This window comes from Pundamilia nyererei, unplaced genomic scaffold (genome assembly GCF_000239375.1).
Source record: "Pundamilia nyererei isolate P.nyererei 1_Seehausen unplaced genomic scaffold, PunNye1.0 scaffold00110, whole genome shotgun sequence".
NCBI lineage: Eukaryota > Metazoa > Chordata > Actinopteri > Cichliformes > Cichlidae > Pundamilia > Pundamilia nyererei.
In genome coordinates this window covers 783,784-810,984 of record NW_005187511.1, presented here as the reverse complement: position 1 = coordinate 810,984, position 27,201 = coordinate 783,784, and the positions used below count along the sequence as shown (strand labels likewise).

The window sequence follows — 27,201 nt, the reverse complement described above, 5'->3', positions numbered from 1 at the left end:
AAAAAAAATTCTAGCAAACAGTCTTGCTAAGCAAAAATATTAATTACCTGATGTTTCCAGTTCAGTATATTTTGACATTAAATGTGTGAGATTGAACATGTTACACTTACTGCAACTTGATAAAAAAAATTATTGCAGTCATTTTTTTAAAACTTATATGCATATTTTATGCTAAAATTGTGGAGTGAATAGGTTGCAGAGAAAAAAATTGGTGGTGGTGGTGTGTGACAATTTATTAATGTACAGTTTAAACTCATCAGCCACTTTTCAACTGCTCTAATAAGTTAATCGCATGCATAATATAAGATACTATGAGATGCTATGTATACATGTTTATTTCTAGCAACCTAATAAAGGGATTGTTCAGACAGCAGGGTACCATGTGACCTTTGTGTTTGTCCAAGGGTTAGACAAACATATTGGACAATCTTTGTCTCTTAAGCAGTTTAGTTGTAACTTAACTTAATAAAAATCCAGAAAGACTGTTTAAAAGCTGCCTAACATGATGAACTAAAATGAATGAGCTACATTTACAGTGGTGGTTTTCCTCATGAGGGTGAGACTATCAGTTCAAGAGTTTAACAGGATTGCTGCAATCAACTGTATTGCACAATCAGGCAATGCCGAAAATTAATTACCCCCACAAAATTGTGTCTGTGTCTTGATAATATGCTTGATATATTGCGAGCCTGTCTGTCACAGTAAGGAACAGCATGTTTGGCCTGTCCCATGTAAAAACAGCAATTTGATGATGTCCAGTGAGCAGATCTACTGAAGCAGAACTGCAATTATTCATTGACTTCCTTCATATGGAAATGTTCTATATTTGGATAAACCCCAAAGCTGCGTGCATGTTGGTCAAATTAAGACAAATGAAAAAAAAATGTGGACACAAGATGGCAGTGTTAAATCGTTGATACTGTATGGGCCGGGTCCAAGACAGCTTTGGTGAATTTTATCCCATGTCAACAGATGATATTTGTGCAGGTAATTCTCATTTCAGTGGCTGTTTGGTCTAGGCAGATGGTGTAGATTTAAGCTGTTAAAATTTGGGCAGCATAGATTTCAGATTCCAGCTGATGGAGGTTTGATTTGCACACTATTATTTTAAAGAGTTGTGAAAGTTGACTTTTGTATTCATTACTGGGTTGCTTCTTTTGTCCAAGTGTGAAGATAAATAAGACACTGAGTCCCAAAATGTTCTTCTGGTCGCATCAGTTGCTTTGCATAGGCCTGTGAATAAATTACTGGAGTTGAAATGAGAGTCACAGTGCAAAAACACTGCATATGTGTACTCTGTTTTGCATTTAGATGAATCCTGCACTTGCCAAGGGTGAAAATTTCATGTTATAACATAACATGACAGCAGATTTACAGTATATTTTACTGATTTGGCTACTGAAAATTGAAGGTTTATTTCACATTTTTAGATTATTGGCAATGTATTTTTGCATATGTTACCCTCTACAATATGAATCTCAATATGATGTGTAAAGGAACAGACTTTGAATCATTTCAGTTTTAATAAAAAACACATTTTATTTACATAAATTACAAGAAAGCACAAACTGGTTCACCAGAATCTACATTAAAAACGTCTTGTATATATTACATTTAACAGATTTACTATAATTTACTCCATTGTTGCAAGTAAAATCCTCAAAAACAAGGGCTATATGCGACTTTATTGGCATCTCATTTAAAATATGCTACGAGTAAAAGAACAAAAGAAAATAATCGGGACATTGTACTCACAGCACTTTGAGGACAACAAAGTCAGGACGATCATCTGTGTGACCTCTTCGATATCTGAGACACCTGACTCAGGACTAGTGATTATATAACTTTGTTTACAATGCTTGGCGAAAAATTAAATAAAATATAACTCAGCTGATCTTCACAAAGAGGATGTTGTGGAGTCCACCACCTCTCGTCCATTACACACTGTTGGAACAACATTGGAGGCCGTTGCTGCAAAACATAAAAAATAGGATATTTTGTGTAATGTCAGCAGTGTAGTTACAGTTTGTGATATAAGCCAAAATTACTGTAACCCAAAGGGGCACCTGGGTCCCAGATGCCCCTGTGAAGCATGATAATTAACTCATGGATGATTTGGTTTTTTATGTATATTGAAGCACTGTATTTTCACTTAATTATCATAATAACACACAACAATTCTGTTCAAATCTTATAGAAATGTTCTAAATAAACAGACTTGGATTTTTTATTTACTTATTAAACTTATTAATTTATTTTTGGCTACACCAGGTCTGCACCATCAGGGATTGTATGGGGCCATTTTTGGTATTTTAAAAGTTTTTTTTTTATTTTTTTATTATTATGTATGACTTAAAAAAGACAAAAAAAAGGTTATGTATAACTCCCAGTGTCAGACAGACAAGTGTGACACAGTGATAAAGCATGTAGCAATATTTTCATAATAATATCAATTGTATTATTATTATTTAATATTTGTTTCAGTTTCACGAGTTTTGCTGTATCTTGGGTGGTACCTTGAGAAAAACTGGAGCCGGGGCCAGTGTTTACACTGAAGCGGGTGGTGTTCACCCTGAGTGTACTGACATTCTTCTGTGGCTGGAACAGGATGATGTGGATCTTGGGAGCAAAGAGGCAACCCAGTACCACCGACCCACTGAGACTGACCGAGATACACATAGTAGTGGTCTGTACCTGGAGGAGGAAACAAAAGGTAAAACTCCAAACTGTTGTGTTTCAGAGGTACAACAATATGCACAGTAAGAGAAACGTAAAGTCACATTTCTAGATTGCCAAGCATTGAGGGAATTCCCGTATACCTCATAAGTGCTACTCTTAATTTCACACCTGTGGTTGAAAATGCCCGAAAGTTGCTAACTCTGTATATGGAGGACCATTTTTGCAGCTCAAGAGTATTCATTCTGAACAAAAAAAAACCCCTGAAGTCAGAAAAGAAATGATAAGTACGTCTTTCATAATTCAGAATCAAAGCCAGGTGCTACAGAGGAGGAAGGGGATTGTTTGTCAGCTGGGATTTCTAACTAGAGGTGTTAAGCGATCTGTTTATTTGCTTGTCAATCAACTGCGTAACCCTCGCTCCTTTTCGGCTCACCCTGCCCACATCTTGCTATGCATCCTCAGTCTGCTTCTTGCTTTCCAACGCTTTCACAGTCGTCTTTTTAGTTTTTTTCAGTGAGAAGATATAACACAGCAACATGGCAGGTGCATTTCTTTTTCACAAGACGCAGCAGGTGTCTGTCATCAACCTGAATGCTAATGTCGGTATTAAAATATTGTGGGTACCAAGTGTGATTCTGTGCACTGACAGCTCCACAGAAAAAGCTATGCGAGTTGAGACAGAGATGTAACTTGCACAGCGTCAGTTTACCTGGTTTATTTTGAATATTGTTTAATTACTGCGTCGGTTTCTTACTCTCTCTGTAAATTCATGACTTGAATATAGATTTTATGACTAATCAAGAAAAATATCTACAGGACATTATTGATATGTATACTGTATTTCACACTTTGGAAACATAGTGGTTATCACTATGTGTGGTCATGTACCATGTAGTGTGAAACAGCTATATCACTAAACTGACCTTTAGTTGCATCGAGTTTTCTAAGTTGCCATCTGCAGTGAATTCAACATTAAGATTCTCCTCACACTATCTTTGAAATACAGTGCACACTGACAGGCTCAGGTGCTGTGTTGTAATGTAAATTCACAAACCCTCAGATTCCCATTTTTTCACTATATTTCTAAGCTGTAGTTTTGAAAGCATGGAGTAAGTGTAATGTACGGATGCATGGCGGCTGTTTAAAAATAATAATCTCACCAATCCCAACGCGGACAAAGGCTAAATACTTTTGGTTTTGAATAACACCATGGACAATACTGCATAGAAATAACCTGTTAAGTGGTTTTAATAATTCACAATATGTTGGAGTAAAAGAGCACAAGGAAGAAGAGGACAAGGAATCTGTTTTTCCCCTTATATTTCCCCAGATGTGTTATATTCTGGAGTGTGGATATAGAGCATGGCTGCTACAGTCTCTCTTCAACCTTGTTTTTGGCTGTATTGACCTTTGATGGTGCTGTTTTTGTTGCACAAATACAGCATTGTCTCTGTGTCTGTGTTCAGCTAACTTAATCCCTACAGAGACCCTCTGAGATGAGAGATGAAATTCCTCCTTTTTATTGCAGGTTTTACTGTGCGTTTATTGAAAAGCTTTACTGGAGTCTTCCAAGTCTGGCATGGATGCCGAATTTGCTAAAATCACAAGTAATTTAAAGATCAGTTTAAGATTTATTTGATATTTAGATGTCGAGAGAGGGTTTTTTTGTTTGTTTTTCAAACTGCTGAACTTTAAACTTTGGACAGTGAACAGTTACTTGCTATGCATTTGGTTTTCAAGGAATTTGTGGTTCACCTCTTGCTTAGTCTGATTGTGTCTACCTATATATCTATATGGATACTATATATTTAGTGGTGCTACACTAATTTTAGCTGAAGGCAGGTGTACCCTGCCTCTCGCCCTAAGACAGCTGGGATAGGCTGCAGCGCCCCCTGTGACCCTGAAAGGGATAAGTGGAAGCGAACTGATGGAGTTTGAAGCTGAAGGAAATCAAATTTAGGAAATATCTGTCTAAACACACTTCTTGATAGACTTCACAAGCAGTAGTAGTTTCTGTAGCCTTCGGTGATTTCATAGAAGCACTTTGAATTTTAACAGTCGTAGCTATTTAATTAGCTTGCATTTGCTGCTGAGATGACCAGCACTGGCATAAGAGAGGAGCCCTCTTCCCCCAGCGGTGTGGAGAGCGTCTTAAATATTTCATTTGGTAATCAAACGTGTTATTCACGGCTCAGTAGATTGTATTTAGCTTAGTTTAACATTTCATGACTGCCTAGTACAGATCTGTATTTGTTATTCAGCTGGAGGTTTGCATCAGGCTGTGACAACAATTTGAGAAGAAGTGTAAAGCAAGGAGAACGCTGGTAATGTGTCCCTGCCTGTGAAAAACTAGAGACACTGTGCCAACTCAGTTGCTTCAGTAATTATTCATCGGTCAAAGGGGAGATTTGCGTCTATCTGATGAGTCTGTTCAGGCTGCGAATTGCGTTGCCTACAGGGCCTGGAGGAAGGGTTCCTCTGAGCCTCACTACAGTCCCAAGACAGAAAGCACAGCTGGGACTCAGCAGCCCAGTCTTTCACACTCCATTCCACACAGCTACGCACAGGGACTCACAGGGACTTTCAGTTCCCTAGCAGCCCTCATGGTCTAGCCTGTCTTCACCATGTTTCTGTAGAGGCAGCTGTGTCAGGAGGTTCCGCTGTCTTTCTCCCTTCTGCCTCTGTCTCATTGCACGTTGTTCAGATCCCAGTGGGATGAACCCACACAACTCAGACCACCTTTTCTCTGAAATTCTATCAGTTCAGTGTATGATCCTATTCAGCAGATGTCTGGCTGGCTGTCTGCCTGCCAGTTATTTCATTTAATCATAAGTAGTGTATAAAAAGAGAGTGAAAACAATGTAACCAAAACCATAGCGCACAGCACATTTTCCCCAGAGAGGGAAAAGACTTCTATCTTTGAAGTTCTGTTAAAGTTTTACATGAGGTGCATAGTCTCATTAATGGGTTGCTCTCACTCCCCACATTATTATTTAAACATTAGAGGTAAAATAAGGTAGTGAAAGTGTGCTGATAATCATAAAAAATTGAAGCAAACTGTAATAAAGAATACATATTGTTGGGAGCCACAGGTGATGCAGATATTGCTGACAACTGAATCAATATTAACTGGCATTGCATATAAAATTCAAATTCAAGCCCAGAAAAAATTATCATTATCTACAAGGATGTATTCTGGTCAGACTATAGAACTCTAAAGCCATCTGAATAAATAATTTATTGCAAATGATTATCATCCCGTGTGTGTGTGATTTAGAGAAGAATTAATTAACAGTCAGTGATAGTAAGAAGTCTGTGCATTCCCCAACTTCCATTAAAAGAGCTGTGTGTGCCTGCTCGAGGAGCAGGTATAAGCTCAGTTAACTCACCCTGTAGTCACTGGCAGTAACATAGAAAATGGGCTGGAAAGCCAGCCAGATGATGCAGGTGGTGTACATGGTAAAGCCGATGAACTTGGCCTCATTGAAGTTCTCGGGGCATTTGCGGGTTTTGAAGGCGTAGACTGTGCAGAGGATAATGAGGATGCAGTTATAAGTGAGAGACATGAGCATGCTGGAGTCCTTGCTGTTACACTTCAGGGTGACCACATCTCTCCTCTCTGGGTTCACTTCCTTCCTCACCCCTGGGGTCTCCACCAGCAGCCAGACCACCACCACTACCAGCTGGCAAGAGATCAGAGCACCACAGATGGCAACCTGGGAAGCTGGGCTGATAAAACGAGGCCTCTGGGCTCCATCCTTCACTCCACTGAAGATCCGAGCAATGCGATTGGTCTTGGTTAAGAGGGCTGAGTAGCAAACGGCAAAAGAGGTGCCTAAGCCTAGCCGGCGTAGCGTGCACACAGCTGTGGAAGGTTTGGCGATGTAGATGAATGTCATGCAATAGCACATCAGCACTCCAAGCAGAAGAATATAGGAGAGCTCACGTCCACTAGCCTTCACTACTGGTGTCTCATTGTGTTTAAGGAAGAGGCCAATAACAAAGAGTGTACACATGATCCCAAGACATGCAATGGTGACAGGGCCAATGGCCCAAGCATCTTCCCAGCGGATGTACTCCTCAGGCAGATCATAACAGCCTGTCAGGTTGGCCAGGGGCCACTGTCCAAAACTGCAGTCAGCACAGGTAAACTCATCATGCAAATACTGGTAGGGCTGACAAGGGATACAGATCCAGCAGCACACATCTCCCGGCTGCATACTCTTCACCTCATTCTTCCTGCAGGGGTCACTACACTGGGAGGTGGGCACAACATCACCAGGCCAGGGAATCAGGCTGTGGTTCAGGCTCAGGCTTTGAGCCCAGTAGCCGACTTTACGGTAGACATAGCGTTCCCCGTCTTTGTGATAGTGAAAAATGTTGTAACGACCCAGGCTGTCTCCAAAAGTATCAAAGCGGACTATATTGTCTCTGTCTGGAGGACGAAAGGGGGCTGAAAGGAATAGAGAAAAATATTGTGTATTAGTAACAGATGTAAGAGACTCATCATAAAGAGTTTTGGACTACGGTATAAAATGTAAGGTATAAATATCTAAATTGGTCAACTTTGTAACATTTTAACTATTCAATTGTTTTGGAGCAACAACAGTGTGGACTGTGAACTCATATGTTATGCAACTCATTCTGTTTGTTCTGAAAGGAGAGTCTTATCTTTTATATGTGCCCCTCAATATAGACTCCATGACTGTGAAAGGACACAGGTGCAAACTGGCAATTTACATGATGGAAGTCACAGTCTGAGTCTGTTCCTGGATGGAACAATAGGATGAAGATTCAGAACACACAGGACCTTACATGGCAAACTGTAAATTCATGGAAATCAAAGCAGAAATGAGCTATCATCTAAAAAGTTGAAAGGTTACCTGCATATGAAAATTAGTGCTTGGGCCAGCTGTTAGTGATAATTTTCAGTACTGGTTAATCTACCTGCTATTTTCTCATTTATTTAAATAAAATGTTAAAAGGCTGTAAATGATGCCTTTTATTGTTAACCAGAGTATGAGGTCAATTTTTAATCACCGTTACTCTTTTAATCTTATTATTAAAAGTTATAATACTAATATATTACTCAACTTATTATTTCTTAAAATTACAGTTAATAAAATTGCAATCAAGTAACTGCTTCAGTCTGATTACTGTGCTAAACAGCCATTCTTTTACATACACTGTAGGGTTTCTCATTCAGTATTTTCATTTACAGCCTACGTATCTATCACACGTAATGATTTCAAAATATGTATGAGTTTAGTGGTCCACCTGTTTTTGTATGTTTTCTCCTTAGAGTGTTGCAGTGTCTCATGGGATAAACTAATTTAAGGCCTTTCATCCAATTTTAATTCTCTGGATAGTAAAAATCCTTTGGGTATTTTATTATTTATTTATTTATGTTTTTTTTTATTTAGAAATCGTGAAATGCAGCACAGCTGGATACAAACACGGCTGTCCGCATTCATCTCATATCAATGAAAATGTCAGTATTTCCATAAATCAAAGCTAATTTGCACAAGTAGGAGCATTTATATTGGAAAGCCAATCACTTACGATGTGTGTGAACTGATGCTGTTACAGTAGTTGGCACTTGTTTTGTGCTGCAGCTTTGTGTAGACAAGCAGGAAACAAGTTATATTTTTTAAGTTGTGTCTGATTTGTTTTAAACTGAATAATCCATTGTTCTTTTCACACTTGCATGCATGACAAAAGCAGCCTCCGAGCACGAGGGTGAGGAAATTGTTTCATCTCTGCTAATTGAATCATTATAGAAATGTTCTCTGGGTGCAGTGAATAAACATGCAGACTTAGTCTTAAATTCAACATTTTATGGAACTCTAAATTGATTTAACTCAATCTGGCACCATCTAGTACATGCATTGGTACCTGGAGTTATATTTAGTTTTATATACAGATGTTCAAATAATGACAAACATATTTCTTTAAAGCTTTGCTTAAGTAATGTTAGTTCATTAAGATTCACTCACCATCAATTTTGACCTTGAGAATATAGTCTCTGTAAAATTTTCGTCCATTGCCAGGCTTAAGAGCATCGCACACCTTGGTGGAGTTTGGGCACAAGGCTTGTCTCATGTTATGTAAGGCAGTAGCCATTGCATAGACAGCATTCACTACAAACATGATCTTGGACTCTGGTTGAAATGGAACCTCCCGGAGCGAGTGTTTCCCACAGCCTAGATCATGGAGGCTGCACTGGAACTGGTTTTCCCAAAACTCTCTGAACCAGGGATTTCTGGTATTGTTGTATGGATGTAAGGAGGTGAAGTAATCATTAAACTTGGGAATTTGATAGGAGGAAAGTTCAATGGTGAACGCCCCATCTGCCACAGCTTCACTTCCCCTCACCACGCTCTCCTGTGCTCCCCAGCCATCACTTGCCACCCAGGTAAAGGTCACATTCATGCGGTTGGCTGCTACCAGCAGCTCACGGGCATCTTCGCTGCGGGTAAACAGAATGACCACCTTGGCGGTGGACTTCTGCTGCAGGGAGCGGATCACGTTTTCATAACTCCACCGGCTCATGGAGCGGCTCACCTTGGCCGAGGTGGCAATGCAGATTTGGCGGGCACGAGCTTCCTGTTGGAAGGCATCGATGCCAGTCTCACCGTAGTCACCTTCTGATGCCACTGTCGATACATATGTCCAGTTAAAGTAACGTAGGATCTCTGCCATGGCCTTAGCCTGGTAGAAATCGGGGGGCACGGTGCGGGCAAAGTAGTCATAGCGGGACTTGTCGCTTAGCTTGGCACTGGTTGAAGCATAGCTGATCTGAGGGATCTGGAAAAGTCGCAGCAGGTTGGCAACCTGGAGGAAGGGAAAGACAACAAATAAGCCTTTATGAAGTATTGATAATATGAACATGCAGTTCCAATTTTCTATATTTCTACATAAATATAACCAGAAAAGATGTTCATGCAATAAAAGTAGATAAGGAGACCATGGTTAAACAAATAAAGCAAATACTATTTATTTATTTGTGTATTAATTGAGGAATAGATGTTTCACTATAAATCTGTCAGTGTGAAAAGTAGGAAAGCTCTGGGATCAGAATCCACTTCTATTTAATGAACAGGGATATAAGGCAGTTAGATTTTCACAACACATGTATCAGGATGGAAAGGGTTATAGAGCCTAAAAGGTTTAGACCGCGCCAATTTACTGTTAAACAGACTGTGTACAAATAAGAAATACAAATGAAGCTTATAATAGCTCGGGAGGTCATCACAAACCCAGGGCACCTCCTCTGCAATGACAACCCTCTGTCACTGGCTACAACAAAAACAATAGTCTTCAATCCAGGGCTGCTAAAGGTCAAGTGATCGAGCCAGAAAGCTGTTTGACAGATGATTTATGAAAGAAAGAGATCAAAATAGAAGTTTCTGGTTAGGGTTAGGGTTAGGCAAGGTAGTGGTAGTATCAAGGTTTGGGCTTATTTTCCTGCATCTGGGCCAGGTGAGCTTTCTCCATCATGGATGAAATAATGAATTGTGAATTAAACCGCTAAATACTAGAGGCAAACATGAGGCAAACACCTGTATATGAAGTGAGTTTAAAATGTCAAGCAACAACGCAACGACCCCCAGCACATGAATTATTCTATCAAATAATGGTCAAAGAAGCAAACAAAGAAAACAAATCTGACGGAGCAAAGAGTTCACATAAGAAAACCCACCAACATCCCGGTTTGAACCTGCTCAGCACTGAAACCTGGGATTAGCATTGAGGAACTAAAATCCCTCAAAACTAATGAGCAGGTCTGATCCGCAGTCACCTGAAACAAACATTCCCATGCTTTTGCCTCTGAGAGATACATAATATTAGATCACTGTCTTCAGTAAATAAATCACAATGTGTAACACAATTGGATTGTATTTATGAATGCAATGATATGCAGCCGCATTTATGCAGAAAATCTCTAAGGATTCACAATATTTTTGTCACAACTACATTTTTTTCTTTCAGACTGAAGCGATTAAGTTGTTAAAGCTACACAGAAAACATACACGGACCATCTGTGGGATTTGTTATAATTGCCTATTATTAAATATATTAACGAAATTAACTACACTACGTCTTTTCCCCCTGCAGATGCAATTAGTCTCCCTTCATCCAGGCTCCTATTTCTTAAACGGACCCCTGCTAGTCTCTTTAAAACTTAACACTCCTGTTGAATCAGTGGTGAGATCCTTTTATGTCTTTAATAATTGCAGCGACTGCCTGTCTACCTCGTTATTTTTGATCTGTAATGCTTTCAACAAAAAATAAACAATAAACGTGCGGAGCACAAATGGCTGAGTGGCTACAGGTGGTACACAAAGTAAACAGAATAAGAAGGAACACATTTTCCGAAAAGTTTCTGATGAGAGAAGAAAGAAGCATGACGAGACAGGAGTAGAGTGAAACCGAGGGTAGGGATGAGAGTGAAATGACGTCAAAGTGTCAAAGAATCTCAAAACTTTGTATTTTCTGTGTAATAAGCTTTGTCAGTGTTGTGACACTGCATGCTGTGTGTGCAGAAGCCACTACTGACTAACTTTTGCTTCAGGCACTTCTGTGGGAGCCTAAGGGGAGTCAGTCTGATCAGTCAAAAGAATGCCAACCTAATTATGGCTGACTTTAATGCCGACTCTCACACCAGCACACTCATGGTGCTGCATCCTGAATGTCAATGAGTCATTCTTATAAAAGTCAGAAAGGAAATTCACATTCCAGCTCATCCAGTGTGATTTCATTTATCATTACTATATATTATCTGCATGTAGCTGTAGTGAGAGCAACCTGGTTTACGCTGCAAGCACTTTATAATAGTGGTAGTATTATAGTTATATATATATATATATTATATAGTAGTATTATTTTGACATCTATTTGAAAATAATGGCACTAATTTAAGTGCTTTGATGTATCAAAATCATGAAATGGAGACAAAGTAAAAGCATGGCTATATGTGAGGCTAGAATAGTATTCCTATAGGTAGTAGCCAATATGCAAATTGCAAGTTATTGGTAACAAATCGCTTGATTTGGATGGAAAACAGTGAGTAGCAAGGAAAAAGCAAGTCACATCAAATAACATAGGCAGACACTTCTTAGATGAGAATTTATCTTTATAGAAACACAGAGCAATGCACTGAAATGTCCCCTTAGATCTGCTGTGATGTGCTTGGATTTAAATCATCAGAGCTTTATAATTCTGTTGGATCGTAGTGAGATGAATGTTAAATGAGCCAATCACAGTGATTTCCAGGCTGCTAATTTTATTGAAATGAATGGCAGGATGTTTCACACAAAAAATGATATGCACAATCAAGTGCCACTGGTCTTGTTTTTTTACCACCACTCAAACAGGCACAATATCAAACACTTTTACTAGCGGATGATTTAGAGCTTTTATTTTGCTTCTTCTGTAGTGTAGCAAATGAAACACTATGAAAATCCAGGTTGTTGAAACACTTTACTGATTTTTTTTTTTCAAAGGTTCGTATTCAGTGAGAGTTTGAGGTCATCTGGAGGAACTCTGATTATGCAGAAAGGCCTATACGTAATCACATTTCTACATAAAATCATCTCTCTCCATAAACCGTCATGACAGCCATTCTCAACATGTGGTAAAACAGCTGGCAGTGCTGTGCTTGCTTGCTTTAGGAAGAAATCAGAGCATAACTTAAAGTGCAAGTGACATGTAAACACAGATTAATCATTTTTACATTTACCAGTTCATCCTATGATAGCTAATCAGTGTACTCCATAATTCTTTCATATTTGCAGTGGGAAATGTTTCCTAACAATTCATTGGGGACATTCACAATTTTTTGTGTTAAATTGAGTTTCTCCTGTATTTTTTTCCTAATTTAATATTTACGTAATGATATCAGCATGTTGGTGATATGACTACAAAAAGGGACAGTAATGTTTCCAAAAAATCAAGGTTTGCTGATATCATTAATATATTACTAGCTGTGCTGTGCAATGTATTTCTGTCATGGACTGCAACTCCTGACTTAAACACCTTGATTATCACCATCTTGATTTTTTCAATCTAGACATCACAGGTGTGACATCTCACCCTCTATGCTTCCTGCTTCTCCCAGTCTCAGAGAAGTGGCTGCACTTGAAAAGAGGGACTAGCTAAGGGTATAAAGTTTGCGCTTTCAGTCTATCCCCCCTCTCTGTGACTTCATCTCTTAATGTGTTAGTGTCATGAAAATGGCTCTCCTTTAACCTGGCTAAATCACCATGGTAACTAATGCTAACCTGATCAGGAAAAGTTTTTTTCCTGAATTTTTGATTTAAAAATTGGCTTGAAGTGTTAGTTTTATTTACTACATGTTTTAATTGTAATATGAATTTTCAGCTGGTGGAATACATTTTTTGTGCAAGTTTTTAAGATTGAAGCCCAGCTGTAAAGTTACAGCAGCACAAACAGTGTGTTGCATAATTAATTTGGTGATGCAGAAAATCTTTGCTTGTTTTTATACTTGATTCTAGTGTTTCATAGACTGTTTGAACTGCAGCTACTAGAACACAGAGCACACACCAAGAACACCCGTCCAGTCAATAAATGTAATTTTACTCTAAGTTATCTAGAAACTGAAATGATTTCCACGTCTTTATTTATCTTTTATTAGGCTGTAATGTTTCCAGTTTGAGACCTCTAAAGTACTGCCGTCATGTTCAAAATCCCAAGATTGATGCTTTTCTGCAGCATTATATTCATGTCTTTTTTTAGACTTAAATGTTCTATACAGACTTTTATTTTTACTTTTTATCATCATCATCTAATAGAATCACTGATTGGAATATGCATCACTTCCCTATGAGTCATACGAGACATGAAATGCATGTGAGCATGCACAAAATCTGAAGCTGAAAACCAAGTTTAACAGAGAAAGCTGATAACCACCATCACCACCTCCCCCCAACCCCACCAGTAAAAAAGCAAAAAACAAACAACTGGATGTGTTTAACATCTTCATAGTGTTCGCTGTTATATAAGGAACAAAGGCTAAAAATTCTTTTGGTTGTACTGATGGTTTAAACCATGTGTTACATGCTGAAGGATGATTAACTGGTGAGATATAAAATTAACTTGAAAAGTAGCAAATTTGAAGTAGAAATTGCTGTGAAAGATGTTTTTCTTTCAGTTTAAAGTTTGTATTCACATCCTGACTTTAGCATTAACAGAAAAGCAGCCAGAAAGTCTAAGAGGGCTCCTGTAGGCAAGAAACAGACTGTCATCGAGGTCTGTGAGTCCCGTGACTGTTAAGCTGAGGGTATTAACCATCTCTGAGCTGTTCTAGACAAAGAAACAGACGTGTGCTATCGATGCTAGGAAGACCAAATTGGTCATCTGAGAATACTCACTGGAAAATTCATTAAGTATACCTTGCTGGTACTGGGTTGGACCCTGTTTTGACTTAATTTTTCATGGCATACATTTAACAAAGTTCTGGAAACATTCCTCAGAGATTTTTGTCTATATTGACTTGATAGGATTACACAGTTGCTGCAGATTTGTCTGCTGCAAATCCACGATGCTAATCCCCCAAAGATGCTCTCTTGGATTGAGATCTGGTGACTGTGGATGCCGTTTGAATGCAGGGAACTCATTGTCATGTTCAAGAAACCAGTTTGAGATGATTTGACCTTTGTGACGTGGCGCATTATCCTGCTGCAAGCTCCCATAAGAAGATGGGTACACTGTGGTTATAAAAAGATGGACATGGCTAGCGACAATATTCAGCCAGGTCATGGTGTTTGCACAATGTTCAGTTGGTACTAAGGGGCTCAAAGTGTGCCAAGAAAATATCTCCCACGCCATTATACCTACCACCCACCTGAACCATCGATACAAGGCAGGATGGAGCCATGCTTTCATGTTGTTTGTGTCAAAGAAACAGAAACCGAGACTCATTAGGACCTGACAACATCTTCTATTGTCCAGTTTTGATGATCCTGAATGAACTGTAGCCTCAGTCCATCTGCTTCAAGGTTCAGCGTGTTGTGCATTCAGCTTTCTTCTGCACACCTTGGTAGTAATGAATGATCGAGTCACGTCAGCTCCAAGTATGCTGCCCATTCTCCTCAGACTTCTGACATCAATGAGGCATTTTCAGCCAGAGAGCTACTGCTCATTGGATATTTTCTCTTTTCCAGACCATCCTCTGTAAACCCTCGAGATGGTTGTACAGGTAAACCAGCCTGTCTGGTACCACTGAAAGTTACTTAAATCACTTTTCTTCCCCATTCTGATGCTCAATTTCAACTTCAGCACATCATGTCTATATGCCTAAATGTAATGAGTTGCTTCCATGTGATTGGCTGGTTAGATATTTGTGTTAATGAGGAGTTGAACAGGTGTACCTAACAAAATGACCGGTGAGTGTATTTCGTTGTGTTAATGTTCATACGTGAGTTCACCAGCTGCCTTTTGTTCTCTGGTTCCCTTAGGTTTACACCACCTGCAGCTTGATGCAGGTGGTTGTTACAGCTTGCCTCCTTTGTGTCTGCATTTTGACCCCTTTGATCTGAACTCTATTACTCGGTAATTATATTTATAACTTAGCACGCTGCTTATAAGGAGGTTGTCACTATCGGTTGTAACAAACTTTCCTAATCTTTGCCTGATTTCTGTCGTCACTACAATACAGTATGATAGTATGATATAATGATGACATTTATATAAATATCTGTCTAGGGTACCTAATATTCCACCTGTAGTATCAGTACATTTCACGGCATAGTTTTGTTGCCATGATTTTCTGTGCACAGTTAGAAAAATAAAAACATTTATCTGTGCTGCAGAAATTCTTCAATGCTCACAGTGATAGTTCTCTGTGGGGTGTTAACTGGAGCTGTAATCCACTTACACGTAGCTTATGGAATCTTGTATCACACAGCAGCAGGCATGACACTGATACAACAGGCTTAATGGAAATCATTATATAGATGTTTATATGGCATGTATTAAAAAATGACGATTTAGGGTTGAGGCCACTGGTAAAATAGGATAGTGTGCGCACAACTTCAACAATCACCATTTTTCTTTTTTCTGCTTATCCATTTATTACTCTTGTCATCTTGATTATTTTTTAACATCATTACGTTCCTTTAACCTGGGAGGTTTTTGCCAGCTGGCTTCTGCGGCACAAGGATTCTCAGTCGAGAATGAACTCCCGACAGGTTCAAAGGAATACAAAATATGACAGCAGAGGGCAAGAAGTTGAGGAATGAATCCTGTCACTGGAAAATCTGTGGCAAAAGAGGGAACGATGTGAAACACATTAAGTCAGTGTCTACCGGAGAAAAGTTTTCATCCTGCAGTCTTTTCTGTTTAACAATTTGCACTCGGAGGGTTTCTTTCTGCCTGCACCTGCAGGTTTTAAGAAGGTCCTGAGAACGGCTCTATAAATGGCTATATATAGACAGACCTGCATGTGCTTCTTCTGGTGTTGTACATTAATTTAATGTCAATATTAATACTTTTGTACTGGAAATTAAAGAGGGAATTTTAATCTTTAGTAAATTTGGTTCATTTAGTGGTCGATATTGCATGTCTTATGACTAAAATTTATTGATATAGCACTTATCGAAATAAAAGCTGAAACCTTAATTACATAACTTACGGTTTGGTGTCGGATCACCACTAACACTGCTACTACTACTTACTTTTTGCAGGCAACGATTGGCATTTTGTCTATTGTTTTTGTTTTGACAAAAAAGACAGCAGGTGGTGTACAAAGATGAAATCTTAAAAATGCATGCAAAGGTAAATGGTAAATGGACTGATTCTTATATAGCGCTTTTCTACTCTCCCGGAGTACTCAAAGCGCTCTATAAAGCACAAAGGCTAAACTGAACACTCATTAAATTAATTTACTTGAATGGATCAAAATACTAAACTATACATAACTGCCTTTGGTTTTAGCTGTAGTGTGTGGCTTCCAGTCTCTTACATTCAGCCATAAGGGATCATGCTGCCTCAGACAGCACCTTATTTAATTAATACAATTAAGAACTGGCCTAGTGTGGATTTACAGCTCAGGGTCTGGTTCTGAGCAGATTACTGTGAAAGTGGTTTCCTACCAAGCAGTGAGGGCATGCCTGATCTGGTAGCAGCACTTGGGCCGATCTCTCAGCTGTCATATACTGCTAGTTGGCAGGAGAACAATGAAAAGATTTCAGATTGCATGACAGAAAAGTAAAAATATATATGTGCAAATTTCAAATGTAAAAATATGCTTTGATCTTTTGGAGATATGGAACATATGTTGCACTGATTTTTTATTATTATTAATTCTCCAATTTTATATCATCTCCCTCTACACCGAATCAAGTTTTCTCTGATTGGTTGACCCACATAAACAAAAGGTTTCAACAGCAGGTTGGTGGGACTATAAATATATATATCTAACTATATTAATGATATTAGTGAGCTAGTTGCCATACAGAGCTCATAGTTTTAAAAAAATGTTTATAAGAAAGTGTTAATAGCATTCTGATTTTTGTACATCCGTTGACCTTGATATAATATTTTGGCCATGTTCATTATAAGCATCCACCAATGTATATACGGCAGTAATGAACTGAAAGAATTTAATATACTTGTGAGTGGGTGAGATGTGCTCAAAAGAAAAAATTTAAAAGCGAGAGATATACAAGAACACAGAAATAAGAAACTGAAACAGTGTCCTCGTCCAGAAAATATCAGGCCTCCTTTGTAGAGATGTCATGATTTTTTTTTCTCTTTTTTACATGAAAAGCCCATCTGCTCTTCCCAGAAGACTGTTTCTGTGTGCTTCTACAGCAATAACACTGTATTCCCAAAGCAGCAGTCCTTAGCTTCACTCAGTATCACACACACACACGGCCCACTGCAGCACTGTGGAACACTCAGGCAAACACGCACACGGGGAGTGGACATGCATGCACGCACAGCACACGCATGGTGTTATCATTAGCAGTGGATCGTTATCAGTTTATTTCTTATCATTTAGTTGCTTGGCAACAGCTTTAACAGAATAGAAATATGAGCTGTCACATACTTGGAGCAAGGTTGTTTTTGATCAGGTCCTGCCCTCTAATGCTGCTGGATAATACGAGTCTCCTTTATGCTGCAATAGTCTTTTAAAGCCCCCAGAGCCATGCGGCCATTCAGATTACACTAAATGAGAGGCTACGGCTGCACTTCCATTCATTTTAATGTCAGTCACTCAGCTTGGACATGTACTGCTTTTACTCATTTTCATTTTTTTTGGTCATTATTTCAATTTCATCTTTTTAGACTTAAATCATATCTGCCAGACATGGTCAGTACAATCCAGCCAGACACTGGTGTTAAAAAGCCTCAGACACAGAACAACAAAACTGGGGTTCAGCTGACTTTAAGTCATGTTATCATTCATATCTATCATATAAGATAGATATAGATGTTTGTGTGTGTATGTGTGCGGTGAACATGATATTTATTTCAACCGCACAAATAGTGGATTTGGTCAGGTGGCTGAATAATCCAATCATACGTGAATTATTTACAATTTCAGGGCGCATTCTTCACTTTTACCCATGAATAATGTATTTTGCACAGCATAGCTTTACCGATACGTTTCATCATTATTATTCTCCGGGGCTTGCGTTCTGTCATGTGTGTATCCATGTTTAAATCCTTCATATGACTCATGTATGCTCTGGAGATTGGCACAGTCTACCTGCAGATGAAGACAATGCTAAAAATAGTCTTCTTTGCGGGTGATAAAAATGAAATTCTCGAGCTGGCTGAAAGCTCATATATATAAATGTATCCTATTATTTTGCTCACACAGTTTAGTCTTCAAATGTCAACCAGACTGCTCAAATCAAGATCAACATTTTTTTTTTAATTCCAGCATGCTTCCTTGTGAATCCAGAAGAAATTCCAATTATCCACAAAGTTGTCGTTATTCAGAAAGCGCTTTTATCCAAATACCCTGGAACAAGCCACGTTTCTGCCTCCAGACAGCGATTTTTGTATGCTGCTCTGAAACATCACAGTGTGTTATTTTCCATTGTTTGCAGATTGGTTCCAGAGTTTTTTGATTTTTTCTTTTTAAATCTATCCGTGTTTTATGCCTGAGCATTGTTCTTTTGTGAGCACTTGAGTATTTGACATTCCAGAGGTGTTGTTCTTCTAATGCGCCCCGGTGATTATGTTTTGCCTGGGGATGCTCTCATACCGGTGAGTCATATTCAGCACCGAAGACTGCTGTCGGGGTAACAAAAAGTGGAGTCCCGTCCGTGTATTAATCAGAATCCGACCCTGAGGCTAGATGTTCCTGGACTGCAATTGTATAATTTAATGCACCCTTTCTTTAACCCACCCATTTAGGACACTGCAGAGTAATAAAGCTAATGTCCCCGGTTATATAAAAGGTATCCCAACAAAAATTAATATAACGTGACACCGGATGTGGACTGGCAAAGCGCTTCAGTGTCTTTGCTTCAAGTATAGAATGATATGTCCAGAGGGTAAACGTGTAACTTGTTGGTGCTTCACACATGAATAAAGATGCTGAATGTAAGCGAGCATGTCATCACAAGGTCATTACTCACCTTGCACTGATGACCCACTGTTTGGATACTCCACAGGGAAAATGGTCGAGGCTAAAAATTTGAATCACCCAACGATTTCTACATGTACATTTAGTCAAAGCATCCAGATGGCATCACAGACTTCCCCCAGACTGTTTAAGATACAGACTTGGGGTTGTGAAGTGCTTTGACGCCACATGACGCCATGTGACTCACTCCATCGCCTTCACTCTGTGATCAGATTTGCACGTCGGCGTCTCCGCGTTTCTGAGAAACATGAGCTTTCATTCCATCCCCCCGTTTTTTTCCGTCCTCTGTGTGCATGCACACCTCTGCCAATCTACCAGAAAGCCCGGCTGCAACCACAGATGGGGAAGACAGGACCTACCCTGCAAGAGCGTCATCAAACTTCGCCTCCACACTTAACTCAATCTGGGCCCGTGTAGCTGCAGCATGGCTAGGCTGGCAGCCAGATCCGCCCCCATATCTGCGATTGTCACACCACAACACCAGCAGCACAGCACAACACGCTTCTTCATTGTGACAGATTTAGACAGCACTCAGCGTTCTCACCACCTGTCAGTTCGACATGTTCCGCCACGTCGCCGGACCGAAAAGCGCCTTTAAACTAATAAATGCTGCTTGTCCTGTAACTGCCTTGCCTTTGGGGTGAAATACACACATGTGTATTAACTCTGTGCCATTCGCACAGATGGGCAGACATTATAAAGTTTCACTCACTCAGGCTGGTTCACCGAAAGGTCTGACAGGCTATAGATTATATACAAATGAGGCAGTTACAAAGAACGGACACATTATGTGGAGATGATTTCCAGCAGCAGCACAAAAATATCACATATTTCTCATGGCCCAAATGCATATGTTTGTGGATGAACACTGTCCCAGAAAATAGCAGGAAATCTTTAGAACATTAGGAAGATTAAATATAACTATGTGGTTAAAGTTCATTTTAAAATGCTAGCAAGTGTGTAAGAGGAGGGCAGATTTATTTGCATAATCACACACTCACCAACCAGGCGTGAGAAAGAGACGGCGAGCACACCTCATGACTGAACTTCATTACAAGTTATTTGTGGTATTGAAAAAAAAGACATCTGTATCCTATGGTGTACTTCTACTATGAGAAATATTCAGCGAGAAGCTAGGGCAGACCTGAGACCTCAGGCTTGTAATAGCATACCCATAAATTACCACAAGACAAGGGCACTCTCTGAGGAGCCCCAGATGCAGAGTTTTGCTAAAATTACAGCTCGTTTATCAACTCCTTTATTTTCAAACTTTCCTTTTGAACAGGAATCCCTCTATAGGTGCTATAGGCACGACTTCCCTTAAGCCTTTTCCCTATAGCTCTCCAGGAGCTCTCCACCTGCAAAGTGTATCATTTCTTTACATATTTGGTATTATTTTTTTGTCAAGACTACAGTACATGAAGATGTTTGCATTTACATAGCACCTTCCCAAACTTACTAACCATCATTTACTCATTTAAAAACTTTTGGAGTTATCGTATCAATTTTTTGCAGAATAGAGACAGATTTTTCATGTGCCCGCTATAGCTAGTGAAGCAGCTGTTCACAGGGAATTAATTATTTTTGGCTTAGCATTGTGGGCATGTCTATATTGTAGACAAAGTGTGTATAGACGCTTCCCCCAGCCTATTGTCCTGCCATACGCAGTGGGGAAAGGCTGCAAACAGCACACTGCCACTGACAGGGGTTCCTGCAGAGTCTGTTGTTTATCTGCGACCTGATTCCAATCATTGTTTTTGGATGAGCAGAAGTGTGTTTCTTTTCTTCCAAGAAGCAGATATCTGGAACATGAAGCTGCATATCTCAAGTGAGGTGAACCGTGCTCTTCAGATGAGACTGGGTCGTCTGGCTGGCTGAGCCGGGATGATGAGTTTGGATTAATGCTTTAAGGCATGTATATTTGTGGATGTTTACAAATCTCAGTTCTGCAGGACGCACAGTATCTCTTTTCACAATGACTTGAAATTGCATTTATGTGGCAGCCATATTACAGCAGAAGATTGGGAGGCCCAATTAGCAGAGCTTTCATCGCATCAGCTTGAGTGAGCCGAAAGGAGCACTGCTGCTGAGAGTAATCATGCCATCACTAGTCATCCTGTCAGCCCGTCCTGAGTGCAACATCTGTAGCATGTCTGCCTCTGACAGGACCACAGCTGAAGTGTGAATTACTGGGAAAGAGAAAGAGAGCTTCCAAATTAGATCAGCCAAGCACATGGGCGTACAGGTAAACAGATCCTTCTTGCGGAACTGATACTCATTAAGTCCCTGTGTTAACATCTCGCAAGGGGTAATTGCACGTGGTACTTAAGTCTAAATGGACAGTTATATGACAATCCATCACAATCACTCTTGGGTTTGTAATCCCTCCCCTCTCTGGCGCTCTCTCTCGTGCCTACAGTAACAGCTAAAAGTGAAGTTCATCTTTTGAAAATGGTCTCTTTGACAAATTTAATGCAGCATTTTGATCAGTTTATTTATTGGCATAAAGCATTTTTAAAATAAATGAAAAAAAAACAAACATTTCTGTTTTCACTAGTCCTTACCTGAATGGAGACATCGCTGTAGGACCCTCCTATGACCCCAGAGATAGCCAGAGGGACATCATCATGGATGGCGTAGGAGCCATCAGGGCACGTGTACTCACTGTCATCCACTTTGGTGAGGGAGGCCCTGACAAACTCTAGGGATTGCTCCAGAGCATAGGTGTCCTTAGAGCATGTGTCCAGTATGTGAGCTCCCAGTCTGAGCCCATGAAGGAAATGTTCATCCTTGTTGATTTCGTCTAATGCCAGGAGCATGGCTTCCAGTCTCTGGATCCCTCTCTGTGCATTGATCTTTCCACAGTCCTCTGCACCCTCGCCCTTCTGGTGCACAGGGAACAGGCCACCGATCATCAAATCTCCCTCCAGTGTGATCTCTTTCTTGGTGTCAGTGTTGTAACCCACCACAGGCAAACCCTGGGGAGCCTGGGCAAAGAGAGACACACATAAGCACAGCAGGCTGAGGTTGGACAGCCAGAGGGGTCGGGGTTGAGGGCGCACCCCCAACACAGGGGCTTTCCCCAATGACATATCCCTGGGCAAAACAAAGTCACCGTCCCGCCTGCGATTTCTGGTCAGCGTCCGGTCGGCTTTTGAATACGGCAGCACTGAAGAAAAGAAGGTGCAGCAGCAGCCCCGCCAGATCTCAAAGCTCCACTGTTTTTATTCTGACGGAGGCCATTTACAGCATCATTGCCATCCTCCGCGTCCTCTTCTTCAGAGTGTTTGTAGATTACAGCCTGCAGATCAAACAGAGAAATTCAGTCACAGCTTTTGAGCTGAAGTACAATGATCCCTTTGTCTCACAGACTGTGCGTCTGCCAGGGACAGACTCAGCCCTTGGAAATATTTGACATCTACACATTAGTAAATATTTGTGTCCTTTGATTCTTATTGATGATAGCTGTGACAGGCAAGACAGTGAAAACAAAAACTCTCCATTTGTTTACTGTCACCACACACGCTGCCACACAGCTGGAGTGAGTTCGCTACCTTTGACAATTTTTTTTCCAGTTTGTTTTCCAGTTTTCATGAAGACCAATGTTTCTCTTATCCAGAGTTATATGACATGTCTAGCTTTGAAATAGCCAGCTTATAAAGCAGCTTAAGGACAGGGTTCACCATTAGATCAGAGTTCACTGAGAATAACAAAAACATTTAGTGAGCGTGTACGCTACACTTTTGATTCTGCTTTTCTATTCTCCCTCCATTTCATCCCCTCTATCTTTGTGACCTCACATTGCTTTTCTTCCAAGGCAGATGATTGTACAACTCTTTTATAATCACATGTGCACATGCTCCTGTACACCGGAAGTCGAGAGAGATAACAAATCGTGTCCCGAAGGAACATTTTGTCAAATCACATTAAATGCTCACAGTCTTACAAAGACAATATTTATGCACAACAAAAGAAAAATACGCGCAAAAATAAAACGAGATGGATTTGAGGACTCTGTTTTGAGCAAGCAAATTGATTTTGTTGCCAACAAATTGAATTAGTGGGATTTTATCTAGAGATACATGAACATACTTCAGTCTTCACTCACTGTTTTGGAACATGATTTATTTTCATGGGTTTGATGAAACGCAAAATTAATGTGGGAAATTCTTAGAAAATGAAAAGACATTTTTGTAAGGCCAATGTGAACAAGACAAACAGTGCACTGGGTGCAGATGTTCAGCAAAAGTGCACCAAAGCTGCCATTTGGGTGTTAAATCACAGCCAGTTACACTGTGTTTATTTAAAGCACTTGTTCTCTAACGATGGGTCAGACACCCTTTTGTTTTTAGGGCACACAGTGTGTTATGTTTAAATTTTAAATATAAAAAATAAAAAGAATTCTCATTTGTGTAATCATTACAAACATATAACACAGTATATAAAATGTTATGGTATGATGCTGTTGTCATTGGAAAATAACAGTTCTCAGCTTCATGCACATTACTATATATAGTCATAACTAATCATTATTATGTGTATTAAAACCAAGTATAATTCCATTGTTAATACATATATGCCTTCTAAAAACCTGTTTTTAACTATAAATTTAACATTCGTTAACTGGTATAATTGGACAGCGTTACTGAGGAAGGTGTGCTAAAGGTCACTCCTCACTCACAAAGCACACTGAGTCTTCTGCAGTCAGTCTTGTGTGATATGATGTGATATCCATCTATCCATCCATTCTCTTCTGCTTATCCAATTCAGGGTCGCGAGGGGGCTGGAGCCTATCCCACCTGCCGTAAGGCAAGAGGCGGAGTATACCCTGGACAGTTTGCCAGTCTGTCACACGGCTAAATGATGTGATATCATGGACATTAAATATAAGATTGAGTATAAGTTCAGAAACTTATTCTTACATAATAATATGATTGTTTAGTGTTCTCCTGATGGTGGTTTTTACAAACGTGAGCATTAGTCAATGTGAGCGTGGCATAGTTGCTGGTTCTGGTTCCTTTGTGACTTGAAATTATCAAAGTATACACTCACCAGACATTTTATTAGGTACATCTTTCTAGTACTAGATTGGACCATGTTTTGCCTTCTGAACCGGCTAAATTCTTCATACAGATTCAGACATCATCAGCAACAACACTCTGGTGTTTAAATGATGCTCACTTGGTAATATGGGGCCTGAAGTGTACCAAGAAATAACCGTTGATGCAAGGCACGATGGAGCTATGCTTGCATGTTGTTTACACCAAATATCTGAGCCTACCGTCTGATTGTCGCACCAGAAATCAAGATTTATCAAACCACTGTTCTATTATCCAGTTTTGGTGAGCTTCAGTTTCCTGTTCATAGCTGAGAAGAGCGACACCCAGCTCTTCTGCTGCTGTAGCCTATCTACTTCCTGTCTTCTGCGTACCTTGGTTGTAAGCAGAGATGATTGTGTGGGAAAATCCTAGCAGATCATTCCTAGCATATTTGGCACCAATAACCACACCACATTAAAATCACCTTCCTTCCCCATTCTGATGCTCGGATTGAACTTCAGCAGGGCATCTTGACAATGTCTACATGCCTAAGTACAATGAGTTGCTGCCATGTGATTAGCTGATTAGATATTTGCATTAAATTGGAGTTGAACAGGTGTACCAAATAAAGTGTCTGGCGAGCATAGTGTCACTGACTAAGCGAATTCTTTTCTTTTTCTTGACATTTGAGCGATTAGTTATCTCTAAATGTTATCCTCAGCTCTGTAGAACTTTGTCTGTTTCTCTTTGAAAGCTATAAATTCATTAATGACACACTATGGATGGATCCAATAAAGGTCCACAGCAATAACAATTATGCATAATGACATCTGTTCTGCCGCCGATGGAAAACCTTACCAGCGCAACTAATGTCCAGTGACTGTGCATGTATCAGTGTTCGATGTGTGGTGAACTGCAGGAGAGCAAATGGGGCTTATAAATGTGCGCCCAGCTCCACAGTGACAGCAAAACAGAGCCAGGCGTACTTGTGGCTTTATAAATCTGCTGAAAAGATTGTGCATGCATATTTCTGCTCTCTGTGCATACACAGCCTTTTAGTTGTTAATCTACGTAGAGTTTTATGCGCCTGTTCCCTGGTGTCAGTTCCCACAAATCCCAGAGGCTTAATTAAGCAGCGTGTTGAGTGTGGGACAAGTTTATCGGAGTAAATTATTGAGCTAGAATGATCTGCCTCAAATCCATTGTCTCACCAAGTCAAGTAGGCTGACAAGCAGTAATTATCTGTATTGATGAGAGATTATGAAAACAGAGCAGGGGGATATTAATGCGCATATGTCTTCAAATCCATTTAAAAATACTGACTTACCTATTAAAACAACATAAAGCTTTCAATGGGATCAGGCTGCAGACCACGTTCTTTGGGGTTTTTCTCTGTTTCTCTGTCTACCCTCTCTCTTTTTTTCTGTCTTTTTCTCTGTTGTTTCCATGGAAACTTGCCAGTAGATGGAGAGGGTGAAGGGAAAGTGGAAGACAGACCAGGACAAGTGGGCCAGTCTGATCATGCGTGGTGCCTGGTCTTATGGGAGAACTGGGAAGCCTGCACTGTTCACTGACCAAACTTATCAAATTCCTGCCAGAGCGTTTCATGTTTTGCCTTCTAAACAGCAGCCCACCCTCAACCGCGACTGAAATAAAACAGCAGAAAGACGCAGCTAACACCGCTATTGTTTTAATATGTTATCTTTGACAGATTCTTAGTTGTTTAAAAATGGTTTGATGAAGAATTATCGCCTAGGAGATGCTTCTGGTGTATGCGCGACATACTTTACTGGGAAACAAGATGTGACATGTAGCGTTACACTTCAGGAACCATCAGTGAAACCTAAAAGGTCCTTTTTCTTCCGCACAAAATAATTGTGTAGGTGTCAGACTTTCCATTTGCTCCCTCAGCAGCTTGTCAACAAGTGAAACTCCAGTGCAATCGCCTGCGCTACTTGCCGCACGTACAAAGGCAACCACAACAAGCGAAGGAATATGACTCTGTACAATAAGAACATTCTAATGTTTGAAGAGTGTATTCCGGATTAAGTGTAGCTCTCTGCCACATTAAAACACCGATGCACAAGTTTTCATCGAATGTCTGAGATGTAAGATGACTAAATGTATTTACTGGAGATTCTGCAGGGGGGAAAAATTGTCTGCCATGGCTCTGGCAAAGCACTTAAGCGCACAGTCTCAAGGGAGAAGGGTGACAAAAGGATTTCTGACAGACACATTGTCAGTCTCTTTTCTGAGCCTGCATTCCCACTGGGAGCTTGCGTGTTACCAGTGGACTCCAATTCTCTGTTCAGAACACTCCGGTGTGCAACCTATCATGGTAGCAGACAGACAGACTCCTGTTGGAAAACCAATCTTTTAAAAATTCCAGTATGTCCATGTGGAATACAAGTTGGGATTCCCGATCCCATCAAAATGCTGTTATTTTAGGGCGAAATAAATTAGGCAAATTCTATGTGAAATTGACAGTCAAAGGAAAGGTTTGACATTATACAGCAAATATGAAGTTCGTTATCTGTTCATATACTTTTAGTTTCCTCAAATTAATAAGATTTTCACAGTTAAGCTTTGCAGTTTGTTGTATTGTAGATCAGTGTGGTGCCATTCCAAACTGCTGTGTGTATACTTAAATGACAGACGCTAAGAGCGATATTTACACTTTAGATGTAATACCCCACCCAGGATTCTGTCTACATGTTAACTTCAAAGACAAACTGTTCCTCTCATTTTTTCCTCTCCCCTCCTATCCAGCCATCTACGTTTCTGTCTCCACCAGATGGCCTTTTTAATTCTGAAGTGTAAAGCCTGCCAGCCTCTTACACACTTCAAACCAGACTGTGC

The 27,201-nt window shown here is 39.9% G+C and overlaps 1 protein-coding gene across 1 annotated transcript in view; it reads right to left on the bottom strand.

The window, feature by feature from the left end:
* Positions 1-1,520: 1,520 nt before the first annotated feature.
* grm2a (glutamate receptor, metabotropic 2a) overlaps positions 1,521-27,201 on the bottom strand; it is a 33,520-nt gene continuing 7,839 nt past the window's right edge. The window contains exons 2-6 of the mRNA XM_005741380.1: positions 21,868-22,604; positions 8,676-9,513; positions 6,069-7,132; positions 2,517-2,694; positions 1,521-1,971 (exon numbers count right to left, since the gene is read on the bottom strand). Coding sequence (XP_005741437.1) covers positions 1,898-1,971; positions 2,517-2,694; positions 6,069-7,132; positions 8,676-9,513; positions 21,868-22,395 — 2,682 coding nt within the window. The 5' untranslated portion in view covers positions 22,396-22,604 and the 3' untranslated portion in view covers positions 1,521-1,897. The remainder of the gene's footprint in view (positions 1,972-2,516; positions 2,695-6,068; positions 7,133-8,675; positions 9,514-21,867; positions 22,605-27,201) is intronic.